The 19,852-nt window shown below is 44.6% G+C and overlaps 1 protein-coding gene across 2 annotated transcripts in view; it reads left to right on the top strand.

Moving 5' to 3' along the window:
* LOC144822978 (L-lactate dehydrogenase A chain) overlaps positions 1-13,780 on the top strand; it is a 65,584-nt gene extending 51,804 nt beyond the window's left edge. For both annotated transcript variants that reach the window (XM_078681068.1, XM_078681069.1), the window contains exon 8: positions 12,752-13,780. In XM_078681068.1, coding sequence (XP_078537194.1) covers positions 12,752-12,916 — 165 coding nt within the window. In that variant the 3' untranslated portion in view covers positions 12,917-13,780. The remainder of the gene's footprint in view (positions 1-12,751) is intronic.
* The last annotated feature ends 6,072 nt before the right edge of the window (positions 13,781-19,852 follow it).

Raw genomic sequence — 19,852 nt, 5'->3', positions numbered from 1 at the left:
GGAATGTACCACATTCGCCAGGTCCTTCTTCCTCTGTTTCGGCAGGTTAGGGTTTACCACTAGATGTTCCACCGTGGAGGTGACTCTGCCAGCTGAGGGTACCGCCGAATGGGTTCCTTTGGGAGCGGGTCCCAGCCATTCCTTCAAGAGATTAATGTGGTAGCATTGAGTTTTGGTGGAAGAGAGGCAGGTATGTGGTGTCCCCTATCGTCTCCATTATCTGGAAGGGCCCTTGCCATTCAGTTTTGCTCTTGCTGCCGATGGAGGGTAGCAACACTAGGGCCCACTTTCCCACCGCAAGGCGCCGCAATCTTTTTCCTTTATCGTAATTTTTCTTTTGTTGTCTTTGGCTACTCTCCAGATTGGAGTAGGCTAGGTCTCTTAGTTTGCCTAACTTAGCTCTTAATTGCATGGTATACTCCACCACGGACTTCTGTTCTTGCGCTTCTTCGGACTCCCACGTGTCTTTGGTCATCTCCATCAGTGATCTCGGGAGGCAGCCATACAGGAGATCGAAGGATGAGCATCCTAGGCTACTCTGTTTCTGTGCTCTCAACACGTAGAGGGCCAAGGGTAACAGCCGATCCCAATCCGGACCCTCTGAGGTCAACATTTTCTTCAAGGTGGACTTGAGGGTCTGATTGTATCTTTCCACCAATCCGTCAGTTTGGGGGTGGTAAACGGACGTTTTCAGGTGTTTTACGTCCAACGTTTTGCATACTTCCTTCATCAGTGTGGATGTAAAGGGGGTGCCTTGATCGGTCAAGACTTCTTTGGGGAAGCCTAATCGTGAAAACAGTTCTACGAATTTCCCGGCAATGGCAGTCGTGGTGGGAGCTCTCTAGGGAATCGCTTCAATTAATCTCGTGGCATAGTCCACTATATGTTATGTTATGTTATATTGGCTCTTCTATAGCGCACGGCTACTCCAAGGAGTGTCCCGGCGCTTTGGCGAAGAGAGAAACAAGGAAAAGTATACAACATAGCAGTGCTCCAAGAACGGGCAAAAAAATTACAGGGAGAAGAGCCAGGTCTTTAGCTCCTTTCTGAAGGCCAGCAGATTGGTAGCTGTTCTTAAAGATCGGGGGAGATCGTTCCAACAGCGCGGTGCTAGGTACCGGAAGGAACGACCTCCAATACGAGTGCGCCTGATAGGGGGCACTACAGCCTTGGTCTCATGAGCAGACCTGAGAGTTCTTCTGGGGACATAGAAGGCAATCCGCTTTCCAAGGTAGCAAAGGCCAATTCGGTGAAGCGCCTTGAAAGCCACAGTCAAGATCTTAAAGGTGACTCTCTTGGCAATCGGAAGCCAGTGAAGTTGCTCTAAAAGCTCCGAAGCTCGCGCCCTTCTTGGGAGTCCAAAAATGGCTCTAGCCGCCGAATTCTGCACGACCTGCATACGACCCCTCAGATATTTCGGAAGGCCCAAATAGAGGGCGTTCACGTAGTCAAGACGTGACCCTATCAGGGCCTGCACAGTGACTTTTTTGTGCTGAAGGGACAGTAAAGGGAGGAACTTCCGTAACATTTTTAGGATGCCGAAACACTTCCCTGTGAGCCCGATGATCTGGGGTCTAAAGGAGAGGTCGACATCACACAGGAAGCCCAGATTTTTCGCCTTTAATGATGCAGTGTCAGGTGGAGACGTATCACCAGGCCACCATGACTTCCAGCCCGGATCCGGCGGGCAGCCAAAGAAGAGCAACTCAGACTTGTCTGAGTTGCACTTCAGACTGTGTACCTGAAACCACTTGAAAACAGCTTCTAGACATTCCCGAATCCTCCCGCTGTCGAAATTTTCACCCTTGCCACACGAAAAAAGAAGCTGGGTGTCATCCGCGTAGGATATGATCTGGGCACCAAAAGACTCCGCCACTGCCGCAAGAGGGGCCATATAGATATTGAAAAGGGTGGGGCTGAGGATGGACCCCTGAGGAACCTCCACCTCGAGCGGCGGCATTTCGGCAGAGAACGGAGGTGCCCAGACCACTTGCCGGCAGTTGGTCAGGAAAGACTTAAACCAATTCCACACCGTCCCAGGATTTAGGTAGGGGGCCTATTAGGTCCATGCCCACCCGTTCAAAGGGTATGCCTATGATGGGCATCGGTTGCAAGGGGCCCCTATGGGTTTGTGAGTATTTCGTCGCTGACAGATTTCACATCGTGCACAGTACTCCTGTACCTCCTTATATATTCCAGGCCAAAAGAAGTGCCTTAGAATGCTCTCTGTGGTCTTTTCTTTCCCTGCATGTCCAGCAGTGAGGTGGGTGTGGGCACAGAAGAGCACCTGCTCCCTAAAGGGTGTGGGTACTAACAACTGGGGCAGCTCCCTTCCTGAGATACCCTGTATAGCAGGTCTCTTTTGATGATAAACTGGGGATATGTCGGGGTGGGGGTTCCCTGGGAAGAATGCGCGCTTTCCCACGCATTGTATAAGGTTCTGTCTTCGTCTTGGGCGAATTTGAAACTGCGGTCCTCTGCCCATGGTTCAGGGGTTATGTATACAGGAATAGGCCTATGCTCCGGGGGTTGGTGTTGGTTCAGGGTGTTCTGAAAGAGGGATAGGAACTCAGGGTTATCTACTCCTAGGATCACTTCTTCGGGTAGGGTGTCCACCACCCCCACCCTGACAGTACACGACCCTTTTCGGGGATTGTTAATTTAATCGAGGCCAAGGGGTAAGGTTTTACGTCCCCATGGACGCATCGTATGTAAACTGTCGCTTTAGGAACAAACTGGCTGGGGAGGACAAAGCGTTCTTGCACTACGGACTGTCTGCACCCGGAATCTAGAAGAGCCCTTACTTTATAGCCATTCATCCCCATACTTACATAAAATGAAGCACCCATTTCTGCCGTGTAGAGCACAGTTTTGGGTAGGTACCCCACTTCAATCGGTTCATCAGGGGGACGTTTGCGGGGGCACATTCGGGCTATGTGGCCCCATTCCCCTCACTCGAAGCATTGGGGAGCTCTCCCCAATGGGGTAAAGCCTCCAGGAGGTCTGGGACGCGGTGGCTCCCCACTTAGTTTGTATTTCTGCTCCACCTTCTGGAGTGAGGATGGTGTGTTGGTTTTCTCGCTTTCCCAGTTGAGGATCCTGGGCTGGGCTCCGGCGAACATAGCAGCCATCTCGATGGCCTGTCCTATGTCCATTCCTGAATGCTGGCGCAGCCATCTCTGGGAAGCATAAGGGAGGGAGTCCATAAACTGCTCTAAGTAAATCTTATTCAGGATCTCCTCCTTGTTGCACAACTCCGGCTTCAACCATTTATCTGCCATCATTTTTAAACGGAAGAAAAGTTTTGGGGTTCTCCCCAGGCACCCCTCTCTCCTTTCGAAAGCGCACTCGATAGGCTTCCGGATCGAGTCCCAAATGATCCAAAATGACGTCCTTAATTACCGTATAAGGGGTGTTCCCCAGGGGATTGGCGGCTTGGTAGGCCGACTGGGCCTCCCCGTGAGGAGAGGTGCGAGAAAGAAAGGCCACTTCTCTTCGGGCCATCCCAAAGCGCAGACTGCCCTTTCGAAGTTCATCATAAAGGCGTCTGGATCCTCACCTCGTACATACTTTTGTAGGGCAATACCAGATGGGTTTGGGGTATGTACCAGAGTCTCTCTGGTACCAAACCCTGGTGGAAGCGGCACGTGCTTCAGGCTCTCAATGTGGGCCGTTATGGTAGACTTAAACATTTCCCTGTCTTCGTGTGCCGAGGACAACTGCCGCTCCACAGCCCACTTGAGCATTTCCTGACCTTTAATCACGTGTTGAATCGGGGCATCCATCTCTTTGCTGCAGACGGATTGTGCTGGCAATCCCACTTCTGACATCACTTGTCCTGGGTTCGATAGGGTTGGAGAGGGAGGAGGAAGAGATGGAGTCAGAGATTTTAAAGAAAGTTTTAAGGGAAGGTTTTATTTTTATATCGGACTTCCTCCTTCTGCTTGTAATTCTCTCTCTGGCAAAGGCAGCCGGGTCGATGGGTGGTTTTCTTGTGGACTCCAGCTTGCTCTCAGTCAGGTGTCCGCTTGTCTCATAGATTCCGGAAGCAGCCACCGAAATAAAAGGAGAAAGAGGACGGATTTAGTGGAAGGGGACTCGAGGGGAAGGACCGGGAGTGAGGGTAACCAGTGCTCACAGTGAGAATATACTGCGGTGTGCTCGTGCAGGGAACAGGGGAGTTGAGGACTATACACAAGGCTATTCTCTATACACTGTACAGGTTACTCGGTAGGCTGTAGCCGACGTCCCACCCAGCCCGCCACTCTGCCCCGTACCTGTTGAGCCACGCTCCTCCCATGGGAGCGTGGAGGGGCGACTTGTGGGAACGGGTGGCCTCCTGGCTTCTCCGACTCCTTCCTGGTCTGCAGGGCTCCTTCGCAGCTCTCCTCTTCGTACTTCCTCTCTTCTCCTCCTGGAAAACGCCGTCCGCCACTTCCTGGGTTCTCTCTTCTTTTGACGTCGGGACGCTTGTGGAGGGTGTGTCTACGTTCGTTGTATACTCTCACTTAAAGGGATCCGTCACTTCCAGCTCCTCGTCTGGCCACCAGCGGTTGTGGTCTCGTACTGCCCACGCATCCCGCGGGCTGGCTTCAGGCTGCTGAAACGAGGGAAGGGAAGTAGGTGAAAGCGGGGTGGCTGACCACCAGTCCATGTCTTGGGATTGTACCCCCATTGGGGAACCCACCCCGTCACAGCCCCATTCAAGAGTGCTTGGCAAGTCAGTGGAATCGGGCTCAGCAACAAATAACCGTTCTGGTGGTGGTAGACTACCGGACGTATCGCTCTCTGCAATTGTGGAACACCAAGAACCTTTCCAAGGGCCGGCCGTTTATAGAACCTGTTCCACAGATAATACTAACCACAGACGCATCTCTCACAGGCTGGGGAGCGCATTTACAAAATCACACAGTACAGGGTACATGGACAATGCAACAAAAACGACTCCACATAAACCATCTGGAGTTACTAGCGATTTTTTATTTCTAGCTCTAAAATAGTTTTAGCATTACCTATCAAACAAAGCTGTACTAGTCCGGACGGACAATATGGCAGCAATGTATTACATTCAAAAACAAGGAGGAACCCACTCCCTACAGCTCTCCCAGCTGGCACAGAGCATATGGAGATGGGCCAATCCTCATAACATTTTTCTATTAGCAGAACATCTACCAGGAGTTCACAATCAAGTTGCAGATCTGTTAAGTCATCGAAGACAACAGATACACAAATGGGAACTTCATCATCCAGTTCTTCAGCCATTTTTCCAAAAGTGGGGTCAACCAGAGATAGATCTGTTTGCTACAAACAACAACTCTAAATGCCCAAGCTTCGCCGCCAGATACCTACACCATTATCCAAAGGCAATGCGGTATGGATGAACTGGTCAAACAAATTTGCGTACTCTTTTCCACCTCTCCCACTAATTCCATTAGTGGTACGCAAGCTACAGCAACATTCTCTCACATTGATTCTCATAGCACCAACATGGGAAAGACAACCCTGGTACACCACGCTACTAGAGATGTCAGTAGTACCACATCACAAACTAAAACTCTCTCCACATCCACTAACACAGAACCATGGAGAGATAATGCATCCAGACCCATCAGCTCAATCTAGCGATTTGGCTCCTGAGGTCTTAGAATTTGGATATCTATATTTACCACCTGACTGTATGAATGTCATAAAGCAAGCAAGACGCCTTACCACTAGAGCATGTTCTGCAGCAAAGTGGAAAAGGTTTGTTGTATATTGTACAAATAACAACATCAATCCCTTAGATGTTTCCATACAAAACATTATATGCTATCTGTTACATCTGTAAAGATCTAACTTGCGTATTCCTCAATCAGGTTACATCTTGCTGCTATAGCAGCATATCTTCAAAACAGAGAACATTTGTCATTGTTTAGAGTACCTGCAATCAAAGCATTTATGGATGTACTTAAAAGAATAATTCCTCCCAGAATACCACCCTCTCCAGTGTGGAACTTAAATATTGTTTCCACAAGACTTATCGCTCCTTTCGAACCATTACATAAGTGTGAATTACAGTTCCTTACATGGAAAGTTGCTCTTTTAGTAGCTGTTACTTCACTTAGAAGAGTAAGTGAGATACAAGCATTAACAATCCAAGAACCATTTATACAACTTCATCATAAAGTGGTTCTTAAAACAAATCCAAAGTTTCTGCCAAAGGTAATTTCACCTTTCCATCTCAATCAATCTATTGAGTTGCCAGTAACTTTTCCCCAACCACAAACCGTGGCAGAAAGAGCTCTACATACATTAGATGTAAAGAGAGCACTTCTATACTACATTGATAGGACAAAACCTTTTCGTAAAAGTAAACTGTTTGTGTCTTTTTCTCCTCCACATAAGGGAAATCCAATTTCAAAATCGTGCATTGCAAGATGGATTGTTAAGTCCATTCAAATTTATCAAAAAGCAAAATGCACTCTATCCATTCCACCTAGGGCTCATTCTACCCGTAAATTAGGGGCATCTATGGCATTCCTAGGAAACATACCATTAGATGACATCTGTAAAGCAGCTACATGGTCTACGCCACACACATTTACAAAACACTACTGTGTAGATGTGCAGGCAAAACAACAAGCAAGTGTGGGCCAGGCTGTACTCAAAACATTATTTCAAACTACTGCAAAAGACGCGGGTGGTCGCCGCTAAGGGAGAAACTGCTGTGCAATCTATGCAAAAGTGTGCGGTCTGCAGCCCATATGTCTCGAACGGAAAATGCTACTTACCAGTATGCATCTGTTCTTGGAATGTAGGGCTGCAGAACCACACACACCCACCCACCGCCCCTGCAACCTGTGTCTGTTCCAGTATTATCTTATCTAGATACACAATACATGGTCATCTCTATATGTACTCCTACAGCTCCATCATTTGCCCAATGGCGAAAACAATCTGAAGATGGAGTCGATACCCATGCGCACTATGATCTAAGGGCGGAGTCATCCAACAGACAAAGACTCTTCCAAGACCACAACAAAGTGTAATCATCCGGGCCCTCCACCAGATGGTGATCTAATGTAATAGTGCGTGGTTCTGCAGCCCTACATGCTAAGAACAGATGCATACTGGTAAGTAGCATTTTCCTTTCACATCTTGATGTACCAGAAACAGAAGACGTTCCTCACATCTATGGTAGGTATAATCTACTGCCAGTTCAGAGGATTGCCTTTTAAGATAAAGTTGGCTCCAAGAATATTAACAACACGTATATCTCTAGTGGCACCACATCTCGGGAGGGGGAAACATTTGTATGTGTAACTAGGTGACCAGATCGTAAAGGGGAAGAAGTAATGTTCTTGGCCACAAAATACTCCTTTTTATATGGTTTTGTATCTGGTCAAAAAATCATATTGACCACAGCCAATCAAAGACATTCTTGTGACAAGTTTTAGACACACTGAAAGTGTTAACTTTCCCTACAGAAGACCACCTTCTTTCTGTAAAGAAAAAGATTCCCCTTTACTCGCTATTACCGTCCCTGCCAGTGAGAAGACGTGATAATGTTCGTCACAATGACCTGAAGTGTTTCCTTAATCTCAGATGCATGTTTGTATATGACAACCTTCAAGAGGGACTGCCATAAAAAACAAGCATTGGCATTGCCAATAGGTCTCGCTTGTGGGACCTTATAAGTATTTAGTTTTGCAGCACAATATCCTTGTTGCACCAATGATATTGTGCTGCAAAACTAAATACTTATAAGGTCCCACAAGCGAGACCTATTGGCAATGCCAATGCTTGTTAAAAAGTAATATTCCACTCTGTGAAGGCTCTCCTAACCATGTCAAGTGCATGCTGCTCTCGATGCCTTACTTACTTTCGGCTTCGAGTTTACCTTCAGCAGTTTTCTCTTTGCTCCTGGGACCTGTCCTGTTTCCGCCTAGTGAAGGTGGTGTATGTGGTTAAAACCACATATGTTTCCTGTTGTGATTCTCTCCTCTGTGGTTTGCAGAATTTCGATTCGCATCAGCATGTGAAACCCCACACCACACTGTGGTTGAGGCAGCAGAAACCACTGGGGACTGCTCATGTTCATAAAAAGAGCAAGGCGGTGGGGGAGGGGGATGGGGACAGCTGAATGCAAAATGCAGGCTGCAGTCATGTACAGTCACTTAGCACAGTTTATTTCCACCTCATTTTAGTTTCCCCGTTAATCATCATGTGATTAAAAAAGACAAACTACATGAGGTTGAAAGTCGCAGATTAACTGGCCAGAGATACCGCCACATAACTCGCCGGCAGTGACTTTTTATCCCTCCAACACAGTGAAAAGTTGAGTCACACCATGGGTACGCCAAGCTGTGACTTCCCAGTGGACTTGCATTTTACCTAAGGGCGTTGAAAATGCAGTGTGGTCCCTGCCCAAGGCATGCTTTTTAACAGCAGTTGGAGAGAGGTAGAAAGAGTCGGAGTCAATATGAAAACAAGAGGCTTTCTTTCAAGTCGGGGAGGGGGAGCAGGGGAGCGAGTGGGAGGGAACGAGGGGCAAGCGCTGGGAGGGGGGTTGGGCAAGCATGCAATGCTTGCAGAGCGGCCGGGAAACTTAAAGTACGGCCGGCCAAATGGAAATCAAGAGCCTTAAAAGAGATGACAGTAATTGAAGTGAGGAGTTATTTTATGTCACGCTGTAATGAGAGTGCAGTGTGAGAAAAGACTTGGTGCCTTAAGCGCTGGAGAGGAACTGGACAGAGCGAACAGCACGCAAGTGAAAAGGGAAGCGGAGCGAGCTGTTCTTTTGAAGTCACGCATTGAGGAGAGTGCTGCGCATGAAAAGTCTCAGTGGCTGATTAGACTATTAATTAAAGCAGTGTGGTTAACAGCAAATGTGTAAAGACTAACCAGACGTTGAGAGTCAAATAAAGTAAAGTAAAACAACCCACTTACAGTAGAAGCTCACTCTGGACGGCAGGTAATACTCTGAAGACAAGGACGCGAAAACAATAAAAAAAAACAAGAAAGCAAAGCAAATGCCGGATGGGGGCGGGAGAGCCTGGTGGGGGGGTGGGACTGCGAGGGAGGAGAAGTGTGGCAGGCGGAATGCCTGAGGGAAGCCGGATGGGGGCGAGAGAGCCTGGTGGGGGGGGTGGGAATGCGAGGGAGGAGAAGTGTGGCAGGCGGAATGCCTGAGGGAAGCCGGATGGGGGCGGGAGAGCCTGGTGGGGGGGTGGGAATGCGAGGGAGGAGAAGTGTGGCGAAAGCGTAATGCGCTTGGAGAGAGGCCGGATGGGGGCGGGAGAAACTGAAAGTACGAGTAGGAGGGAGGCTGATGCGCGTGCTTGTTTGCTCACGTGATTCACGTGAACTTAAACAAAACCGCAGCGCAAGAAGCCCTTGGTTTCACAAGGATTTCGAGCACTTGAATTCTCGCTCCGCTCGATGCGCTTGCGCGCATCGGTAGGTCGAGAGACCTAAATATGGAGTCTGGGATGTGGGTGGGGTCTAGTGGTAGTGATGAAAGAAACACAAAGATTGTTAAAGAATTGGCATGTAAAAACATGAAGAGAGGAAGGACATCAGAACAACAAATCCAAGGTCACCATCACTACAGACGCCTCCGATAGGGTGGACAGCTCACATGGAAAGCTCATTACTCTAGGATCGTGGTCACCTTTAAAAACAAACTTGCATATACATACTGATCATAAGCACCTTCGATTGTCAAGTCCTGCATAGTGTGAAAGAGATTTTAAGTGTTATAAACATTTTATTTTGCTACATGGAAAGCTGCTATCTTTGTTTTTATGCCATACTCTTTTCTTGTAGTGTAATTGGACTTAGTGCCTAGTAGGCAGGCTAAGTCCTGACATTTAGGTAAGATCTTCATTTTATTCTCAAGATTCTTAATGCTGTATAATCCGCTCATGTAGTTTCTTCACAATTCTAGCCAGCAACAAGTGTTTGGTTGTTGGATCAATTTTGCATCGACTTCATCAGGGTAAATACAAAGTCCTCAAGTGTGGAACACTAGTAAGTATCGAAAGGAGAGTACTGCTCGCATGTCACTTAAACGAATCTGTGAACAGCGCAGCACTCTCACCTGCAGTGCTCAGGGGTGCTTCAAGTTCTCCAATGGACGTTGTTCCAATTGAGGTTTTGGTGGCTTTCCCTCCCTATTTTGAGCACCCATTTCTTTGAATAATATTTATGCTTCTAGTTTTGGTACTTGATTGGGTGCGCCGCTTATAACCCTGCCTCCTTGTTTTCTGTGGCAAGTCCTGACATTTGTTTGCTCTGAAAAATAAATACAAACACAAGTGTAGTGTACCTCAGCCCTTCTAAATAGACAGACGGAAAAGAGGGTGGTGATTCAGACAAACAGCATCACAACCATGTGCTATGTTCTTAAATGGGTCAAAAAGTGTTATACCAAGTTATTCATAGAGGTTCAAAACATTTGGCGCTGGACCTTGGAAAGAAGAAACTCATTCACAACAGCCATGATACGGAGCACAACATGATTTGTAGATTCACACAAATAGACAATTCAGCCGTAAAAGTGATGTTTAGAATACGGTTTCAACCAGACATAGGCGTGTTCACTACAAGAGGAAAAAGAAAATTACAATATTTTTTATCAGGTACCCCAAAAGGGCTACACGAGAAATCAGTATGGTTAATTAGTATAAGGCTTTTTTGCTTGTGTGTTTCCCTTAGTTCCACTGCTACAGAAGGTGATCATGAAAAACCCTAATAGTCTTGCATAGGTATGGTACTTGTCACTTCCTCGAGGAATGGACAGCACTTCATATTAAAATTGAGGTGCATATGAATGGGAGGCAGTCACCCACGTGAACCGAACTTTAACAAACCAGACCAGGGTCGGCTCTCCATTATGGTGGAGGAGTGTTTCCCCACTGAAAAATAAATTGATAAGAAAACCAATTTATTATAATTTTATTTTTCTTACTGAGCCAATTATCAGCCTTTCGGACGGGGCCATCCTGATTGGAGCTCACTCGGCTACAGGGGGAGGAGGAGCAATGCGCACTGTACATGCGAATGTCACTTTGTCCATCTGTCTTAGGAGCCCCCAAAACTCGTGCCATCCAAGGTGGACCACCCCGCCCTGGGCCACCCCTTGCTACGCCACTGGCAAGAGTAACCTTTTCAAAAACAAATGTACGTATTTTATTTTCTATTTCTATAGCACAAACCTAGCCAAAGGGCAAGGGGAACCCTGAATAAGTACCTAAAGATCAAATATCTTGATGAACTGTGTTATGCATACAGTGCTCTAGCAGGTAGGTCATAGTGATGTGTCCTTTCAGATCGAGATTATATCTCTTGGTAATATGTGCAGTAGCACACCATAAAACTGGATCCGATAGTATAAGGACCAGTTATCCCCAACACAAGAAGTGAAGTGGGATTGGTGGGATTTTTGTATTTTTATGTTCAAATTTATTACCACCCAAAAGTTGGCTATGATTTTATTGCTTTCCTTGACCTATTTTGAGCGCCACCAGCAACACTAGTTATAAAGATTGGATCTGACTTTGTGAATGAAGAGCCAGATGGCTGTACATGTAGGGGTTATTTACAAGCCCAATATGCCATCGGGGCATCACTTTTTTAGATGCATAGGCAGTACAATAGGCTTGCCCATATTAACAAGGCCATGTAAAGTCATCCTGCATGACTTTTCATGGCCTTGAAAATATGGGCCTGGCCTTGTAAATATGGGCCCCTTTCGTGCAGTACTCTGCGTAAAAGGGGCTTTCCATGGGTGTTGCTGTGGGTTTTCCCACGCAACATCCATGGAACTGACACAGTCCCAGATTTACAACATTTTGTAAAAGTGGGAATGCTTCAGAATCCTATGCCCCATGGGAGGCGTCGGAATGAGTCAACGATGAGAAATACTTTTATTTTCTCCTTGTTTTTTCCTCTTATGCGTGCTGCATTCTGGCAGCACACGTAGAAAGGAAAATGCCATAAATTATTGTTTTTGTGCAAGAAGGTTTCCTTTTCTGCACAAAAATAATCATCCCTGCAGCACAGGCACCCTTGCAAGATAACCCATGGATGCCAATTGTTGGCCGGGGAAAGCACTGAGATGTGTCGTATTGTTGTTAATACGACACATCCTTGTGCTTTGTAAATGACGCAGCTAAATAGCTTGCCGCGCAGCACCATTTTCTTGTTGATAAGGCCCACAGTTTCTAAGGTTGGCTGTTTTCCTTATCATAAAAAACCAATGTGTATTAAAATTGTGTCGCATCTTTCATTAATGTAGAGAGAGCTAGATCGAGAGACACGGTGGGTGTGCGGGAGAGGGGTGTAGTGTGTTTGGGGGTGGGCAAGACATAGAGGAGTAGGGGTCGGGAAGAACTACTGGATCTTGGGCATTTCTGACAGAAGTTAAGCTTGGAGTGAGTGTGTGGTATACCATAGTACAAGGAACATTATGAACTTCAAGACTGTACCAGTTAATCCATCCTGTACAATCACACTGCCAGCCTACATACCAGCTTGGATGTCAACCACTTTGATTTAATGTAGTAAAATGGGGAACTACTGCCTGGGAGTAAGAGAAGGGGTAACTCCAGAGGAGCTGTGATTGTGATGGGTCGTCCTCCAAGACTTTATAAAAGATGATGCAAGACAGTAGTTTTACTTTATGCAGCCTCGGCATTGAATATGAACGAACAGCAGAGCAGTCCGATTTGACAGCATTAGTACTCATTCTTTTTGTGTTTCCCCTTAGGGCTTGCATGGCATACATGAAGATGTCTTCCTCAGTGTACCCTGTATCCTCGGGAACCAGGGGATCACCGATGTGATAAAGATGACCCTCAAGGCCGATGAAGAAGAACGTCTGAGAAAGAGCTCCGATACACTCTGGGGAATCCAGAAGGAACTGCAGTTTTAATCGCCTTCTCGTGCATTTGTATGGTGAAAATAGTGAATTCTATGTTGCACTTTTTAATTAGGTCAAATGTAGCCGTTTTAGCTAATGCACTCTAATCCGACATTTGCAGATCTGATCATCGATTCAAGCTGGTATAAAACTGAAGAACAAACACTTATGTTTACGAAAAGAGGCATTGGGCCGCTAGTCTTCCTCATACAGCACTGATCTTGAGGATAAAGAAATCTGAGTTTTCCAAAATATTATTTAACCCTACTTTTCAAGTCCATATTCTCTTGATCTTCTGTGTAGACTTGCATTGTAACTCTGCACTCATACATGGTTCGTACAGGCCTTAGTGGATGGGTGTTCACCATGTTTACTGCAGCAAGGCTTTAATGATGTAGAATATTGTGGAATAGGGTTTGGTTTTGGGACACCGGCCATTTGTGGAAGGATTACGGTTATGGCCTTGAGTGCATCTTCACCCGCTGCAATGTATGTCAATGTCTGGACAAAAGCATGAGTGGAGTTATCGGCAATGTCCGTTTAATAGATTTGAACCTTAGCACAGTCTACTTGCACTTATATATTCGAAGAATAGTTTCTCATACCCAAGTGTGATCGGGAAATGACTGACCAAAGCAAACGACCACCACCACCATCATGTCTATCAGCAGAATATCCAGTTGTATGTGCATTTAGTCTGTGATTGCTCTTCAGCTCCTGACCTGTTATATGTACTGTACACCTGAGCAGTTGTGTATGTCCCAGTGCTTCTCATTCCTTGTGTAGAACATGACCTCAGTATGCAGGGTGACAACAACTTGCTGTCTGGGCTGTGGTGTTGACCTGAACACCCAATAAAAAAAAAGCGATTAATAATTTCAGTCTTTTATTTTATTTATGCTGACGATATGACCATGTTATCCATAAAAGATTCACACAAGTTACCTACTTTAATGGCACTTTACGTGTCACATCCTGATTTCAAACGCAAAGTACTTTGGTTTTAGTGTAAGCCAGGATTGTTCCTGCTACCACTCGCTAGCCATAGAGTTCTTTATGTTCTGTTTCATTTGAGATGCTGAAAAAAATGTGTCTGTTAGGTACATCTTTTAATATTTTTGTGTCACTGGGGTTATGTTTTGGGCAAATATGAATCTAGGCCTCTAACAATTCAACTCTAGCTTATGCAAGATGTACAAAAAAAATCAGATAATAGTTTGCTCTGAGTGGACACAGAGATCATGTCATACCTGTCCTATGCTCTTCACTGGCTGTCAGTATTTACAATGATTACATTCAAGGCCGCCTTTCTCATCTGTCAGACTACCAGGTCAATAAGACCCTGGTTGGCAGGCCGAAGGGTCAGTCGAGGCCAGGACTTCAGTGCTCCTGGAGGAAGACGACCCGCTTAATTTAGGGATCCCACCTCAGATTTAAAGAACACCAAATCGGCACTCCAGTAGACTCCTCGCTTACAAGTGGAGTGCAGCAGCTTTGTGATCTGTCCATCAATGGAATGGCTCTGTAGGAGGGCTCCCTTTGTGGTGGGATTGCGCCCTGAAGCGTATACAGCTCTAAGGAGAACCTCTGCATACTTCAGATCTATGAACAGAGCTATATTTAGAGATCAGACTCTAGTCCTTCTCACCAATGTCCTATTCAGCCTATTGCGAGTAAGAGCTCAACCTGACTGTCAAATGTGTCTCCCTCTCAATAAGTGAGCCCTGAGGGCTCTTACTGGATGGAAAGCAGAGCTTCACCCATTTTTTTTTTTTTTTTTTTTTTAAAGAAATTTTTTATTTGCATTTTGAGTTAAGTACAACGCATATGTTAAAAGAAAATGGGAAAGTACAAATATGAAGAAAAATGTTCACAACATATGCGATGAATAATAAATAAAGCGAGCCAGCCGCACGTAAGGCAGGGCAGGTTCCCAGCTGATCCTTGTTGGATCCACCAAACTCTAAATAACCTCGTATTTCTCACAGAAAAACGTAAGCCTTACTCTCGAAGCATCTCTCTTCCTTCTGCTAAGGCATGGTTTCTTACAGGCATGTTTCCTTTCCACATTAAAGAGATGGACGGCTACTAGGGATGGACCTTTTTGTAGCATGGAGCCAGCTGGAAGGCCTCTCTTCATAGCAGCCTGTGCTTTAAAATTGTCCATATTTACTAAACCCCCCACCCCCCCCGAAGAATCCTGTCTTGCCAAATTTCCTTTAAACAACTGTAATGCTAACCAAGATGGCTAAAGTGCCAAACTCCAGATACAGACATTTGCCAGTCATGACTTTTAAACTTGCGTGCCCAACTGTACCTTACTTCTGTGCATAAATGGTACATTGTGCACCATTACATTGGGCATGATCGTATCACTTTAAGCAAAAGTGCTGTGTGAAGCACTTTGCATAAGATATTATAATAGTGATGTAGCAAAGTAACTTCAGAAAAGCACATCAAGCATGGTCTATTCACCTTAACACTAAAAATGTCTATTAATGGTGAAAAATGATCTACAAGTTTCCAACACTGATGAAGAGACCATTTTCACACATAGGGGCATATTTAGAAGCCTCTGTTGCCACCAGAATGTCACTTTTATTGGCATTGTGGTGGTGATACGGGCTTCACCTTATTTACAAGGCAGCATTAAGTCACTTAATGTGGCTTAATGCTGCCTTACAAATAAGGCACCCTTTCACGTTATACTTGGTGTGAAAAGGGTGAGCAATGGGTGTTGCAGTGGGTGTTCCGCCGCAACACCCACTGATTTTGACGCTGCCCCATATTTACAAGAGTGGCGTGAAAAAACACCAGGGAAAACCTGGTCTTAACATGACGCAACAAGGAGAAATGCTTTATTTCTCCTATTTTTTTGCTGTTTTTATGTGTGCTGCATAGTGCAAGGTGACGCCTGCACATAAAAACTCATTCCCCACAACACAGGTACCAGGGTGCCTGCCTTTGTGCTAGGCAGCTGAAATTAGCGCCCGTGCTGGTGGGAAATGCAGAGCTGCACTGTATTGTTGTAAATATGGTGCAGCCCTGCATTGCAGAAGTGGTGCAGCGCAGCACTAAGCCAAGAAGGCTAACGCTACACTCCTTCACTTCTTTGTAAATTTGTCCCTAATTTTACTTGGGGAACTTTCCTTGCACTAGAACAGTGACCGACAAATACAACCGCACCATCATTAGGCTGGCCGCACGCTTACATAGATGAAGCTTGTTGTGCTGAGCAAGATTGGCCCCTCCCTTGCCAGAATCCAAGCATCCAACACTTTAAAGGAAACATGAAGAAAAGATGACATACAACCAGCTATTAAGGTGTTTGTAAAAGCCTGAATGCCTGTACTTGCAATCTAATGTGGCGCAGCTGCGAGAAAGGGCTGCCCTTCCAGTGTGTTTATTAAAGCTGGAACCGAGTTCAAGCTTGCTTTCTACATTAAACAGGAAAAGGTGGTAGAGGCAGTGTACTGTGTAACTATGAAGGCTCTCTGTGCAAAATCATTTTTGTATCCTTCAGTTGACACTATGATTATTTACTCATTATATCCAAACCGAAACTGGGTTGTATCTTTCTATGTCCCCATTCCCTGTATGTCTGAACTGGTGTCTGGAATGCTGAGAGGGAATGATGTGATCGAATGTTGGTGTCTATTCTGCAGTAGAAGCTAGGAGACCGGAGCAATTTGAGGAAGGATGCAGTACCTGCTGTTGTATCTAGAGGCCATAACGATATAGATATATATATATATATATATATATATATTTTTTTTTTTTTGAAGAAATGTTGGTTTAAGCTGGAGCGCTCAGCAGCGGGTGCGTGCGCAGGACCAACCACAAGTCGATTATAATTTTCTATCAAGAATTTTACGCCGCACTCAGGAACTGTTGTAAACTCATTTATTTGGTGGCAAACTCCAAAGCAAACAAGTGTGTGTGTGTGTGTGTGTGTGTGTGTATATATATATATATATATATATATATATATATATTCTCCTACCTGAGTGGCTCAAGGCTCTTGTATGAAGACCCTGCCCACTAACTTGTGTGAAAATGCAGCAAGACTCCGTTGGCAGATGAGAGCCTCTTCTCATCTGCCCTGAGCCCTGTCACCCTGGAAAATTAGGGTGGGTGCACACCCACCCACCCACCTACCTTCATATCTACAAGCACATATGGACCCAGTGAGGAGGCTGAACAAGGTCTGAAAAAAGACAACGAGCCAGATGAGGGGAAATATAAACTGAGTTGATGTGCCCCTTTGTATGGTGTTAAGATTAAGGGCAATCCTACGGAAACGCTATAAAGGCAGCTGTGTGGAGTGCTGGTGAGACAATGGGCAATCTTATAGTAAACATAATGTGGTAATAGTAGTCAGGAAATGCAGGTTTCTCTGAGATTTATTTCAGTTGAAGAACAGCTTAAATAACAACCACTCAAGAGGAACCAGCCAGGCACGACCGATCTCCCACTCACTAACGTCTCTGTGCCCCTAAACATTCTACATGACATCTCACAGTTCTACCTCTTAACAGTTCTACAAGTGACCTAATATAGAATACAACACCCACCTCCCCCCTTTAAAAACAAAAAACAAAATATAAGGGTAAAAACAAATAAAAATGAAAAAAAACGAAACCGAACAAAATCTTTTAGCTCAATAGGAGAATGCTTGACACTATAACTTTTCCTAGTAACATCAATTTCTTGTTCAGTATTAGATAAATCATCATCTACAATTTCCTCCACATTTTCATGTTCTTCATTGTTATTATCATATTCGTTTGAGGATTTAAATAACCAAGCTATATGAAAAGCTGATAAACCATCCATACTTTCAAAAGAATCATCTGATGAAAGTTTTCTAGAATCATTTACTTTAACCTACTGGTAATTGGATGTTGAACCACTTGGTGTATATTCATTAACATGTGAATTGCACACACAAATGCATCTAAAATTCCAAATTTTACCACCTTCTACTTTAAGAGCTTTACTAAAAATGTCAATAATTCTCACAGGATCGGACAATTTAGACTGTCTTTTATTAACTTGTCCACCAAATTTCACACGCACCCAATCTTAATTTAGAAACATTTGACTGTCTTTTAGGATTACTTTGTATCATTTTATCTTGATACTTTTTTTTACCCGATCTCTAACATCATTCAAATCCACCTTTGTATCATAAGAATTTTTAACTTTCAACCACCAAGGCATGAGTTTAGAACCAGGTTTCCTAACATGTAACATCTCAAATGGAAACAAATCAGTTACAGTATTAGGTGATGTGTGATAAGTTAACAATGTAGCTTGCAATGCTTTCCTCCATTTCAACCAGCTCTTTGTGGCCAACTGACAAGATTTCTTTACCACTCTATTGAACCGTTCTACTTGACAATTGACTTGAGGAAAAAAGTTAGAGACTCTCTTGTGCAAAATATTACAACTGGCAGAAAAGACTCTAACTCACTGCTTACGAATTGTGGACCATTGTCAGAAATAATTTCCTCAGGTAAACCTTCTCTACAAAATACCTCCTCCAAAAACTTGAGCACGTTCTCTGAACAAACTTTTTCCACTATTTTTAACTCTGGCCATTTGGTGAAATAATCAATCAAAACTAAAGCGAACAATTCTTTACCAGATTGATAGTTAAATGGTCCAATAATATCAATGCCTAATTTCCTCCAAGGCCCTTGGGCAAATTTAATAGGTGCGACTCAAACAGAGAGAGCTTTTGCAGATGTATCACTTAGGGTACATGGAGAACAATTTCTGACCCATCTGTCCACCATGCCGTCAATGCCCGGCCACCAGTAAAAGTCTCTAATCCATCGTTTGGTAGTAGACATACCCATGTGACCTTCATGGGCCAGATTGCAGATCAACTCTCTGAGATTCTTGGGAAGAATTTTTGTCAGCTCTCATAACCATACCTTGATTAAACATAAGTTCATCTTTGACTTTAAAGAATGAAGCCAACTCGCCACTCAATTTTCTTTCCTCAGGCCACCCTTTGCTCAAGAATACCTGTACTTCTTTTAAAATATCATCCTGTTCCATAGCTTCTGACCATTTAGTTTCAGAAATGACATTGGAATTTTCTTCACCAAAAATCTAATAGATATCATCCAAGGTAAAAGCCACATCACACTCATCACCAATAGCAGAGTCAACACATTTACTGATAGGAAAATGGGACATACAATCTGCATGAACATTAGACTGACCTGGCACATATATTAATTGACAGCGATATTCTTGCAACTTTGCAGCCAGTCTTGCTAAACGAGCAGTAAGCATTCTACCACCACCAGCTGACAACATACTAACTAAAGGCTTGTGGTCTATCCTCAACGAGAATTTGGTACCCCATAAAAAGTGGCAGAAATGCTGAGCTGCCCATGTACACACAAGTAACTCTTTCTCAATGGTAGAGTAATTATACTCAGAATCACAAAGTGATCTAGATGCATATGATACTACATTTATTTATTAATAAAGTTTTATATAGCGCGAACTTGATCCCGAAGGATATCAGAGCGCTTTACAATTTGAGGCAAAGGTAACAAATCAGAACATTAGTCTAACATGGGGAGTCTAATGGGCATTGAATAAACTAGTACAAACAAACTGCGCCGAAATGCGTAGACTGTCCATATCTCTGCATGAATGGGTAAATATTTTAGTGCTGAAGCAGTGGGATGACATGCTGGTGTGCGGCGGCATAGGGTAAAAAATTCTGCCACAGAAAACATTATAGCTGAATGTCATAGGGGAAGCAGGCAGCACCCACGTTACATACAAGCTTCAGACGGACTCGTTCATCACCAGGAAACAGATTTCACTTGATGCAAGAGGGTGAATCAAAATGGGCACCTTTATTGAACTGTTGGGAGTTGAACTATTCACCTCCTTTATCTTTTTGCATTTACACAGCTC

Source organism: Lissotriton helveticus, chromosome 3_1 (genome assembly GCF_964261635.1).
Source record: "Lissotriton helveticus chromosome 3_1, aLisHel1.1, whole genome shotgun sequence".
In the NCBI taxonomy this organism is placed as follows: Eukaryota; Metazoa; Chordata; class Amphibia; order Caudata; family Salamandridae; genus Lissotriton; species Lissotriton helveticus.
Note: the sequence above shows the minus strand (reverse complement) of the source record. Positions and strands in the feature narration are given on the sequence as shown.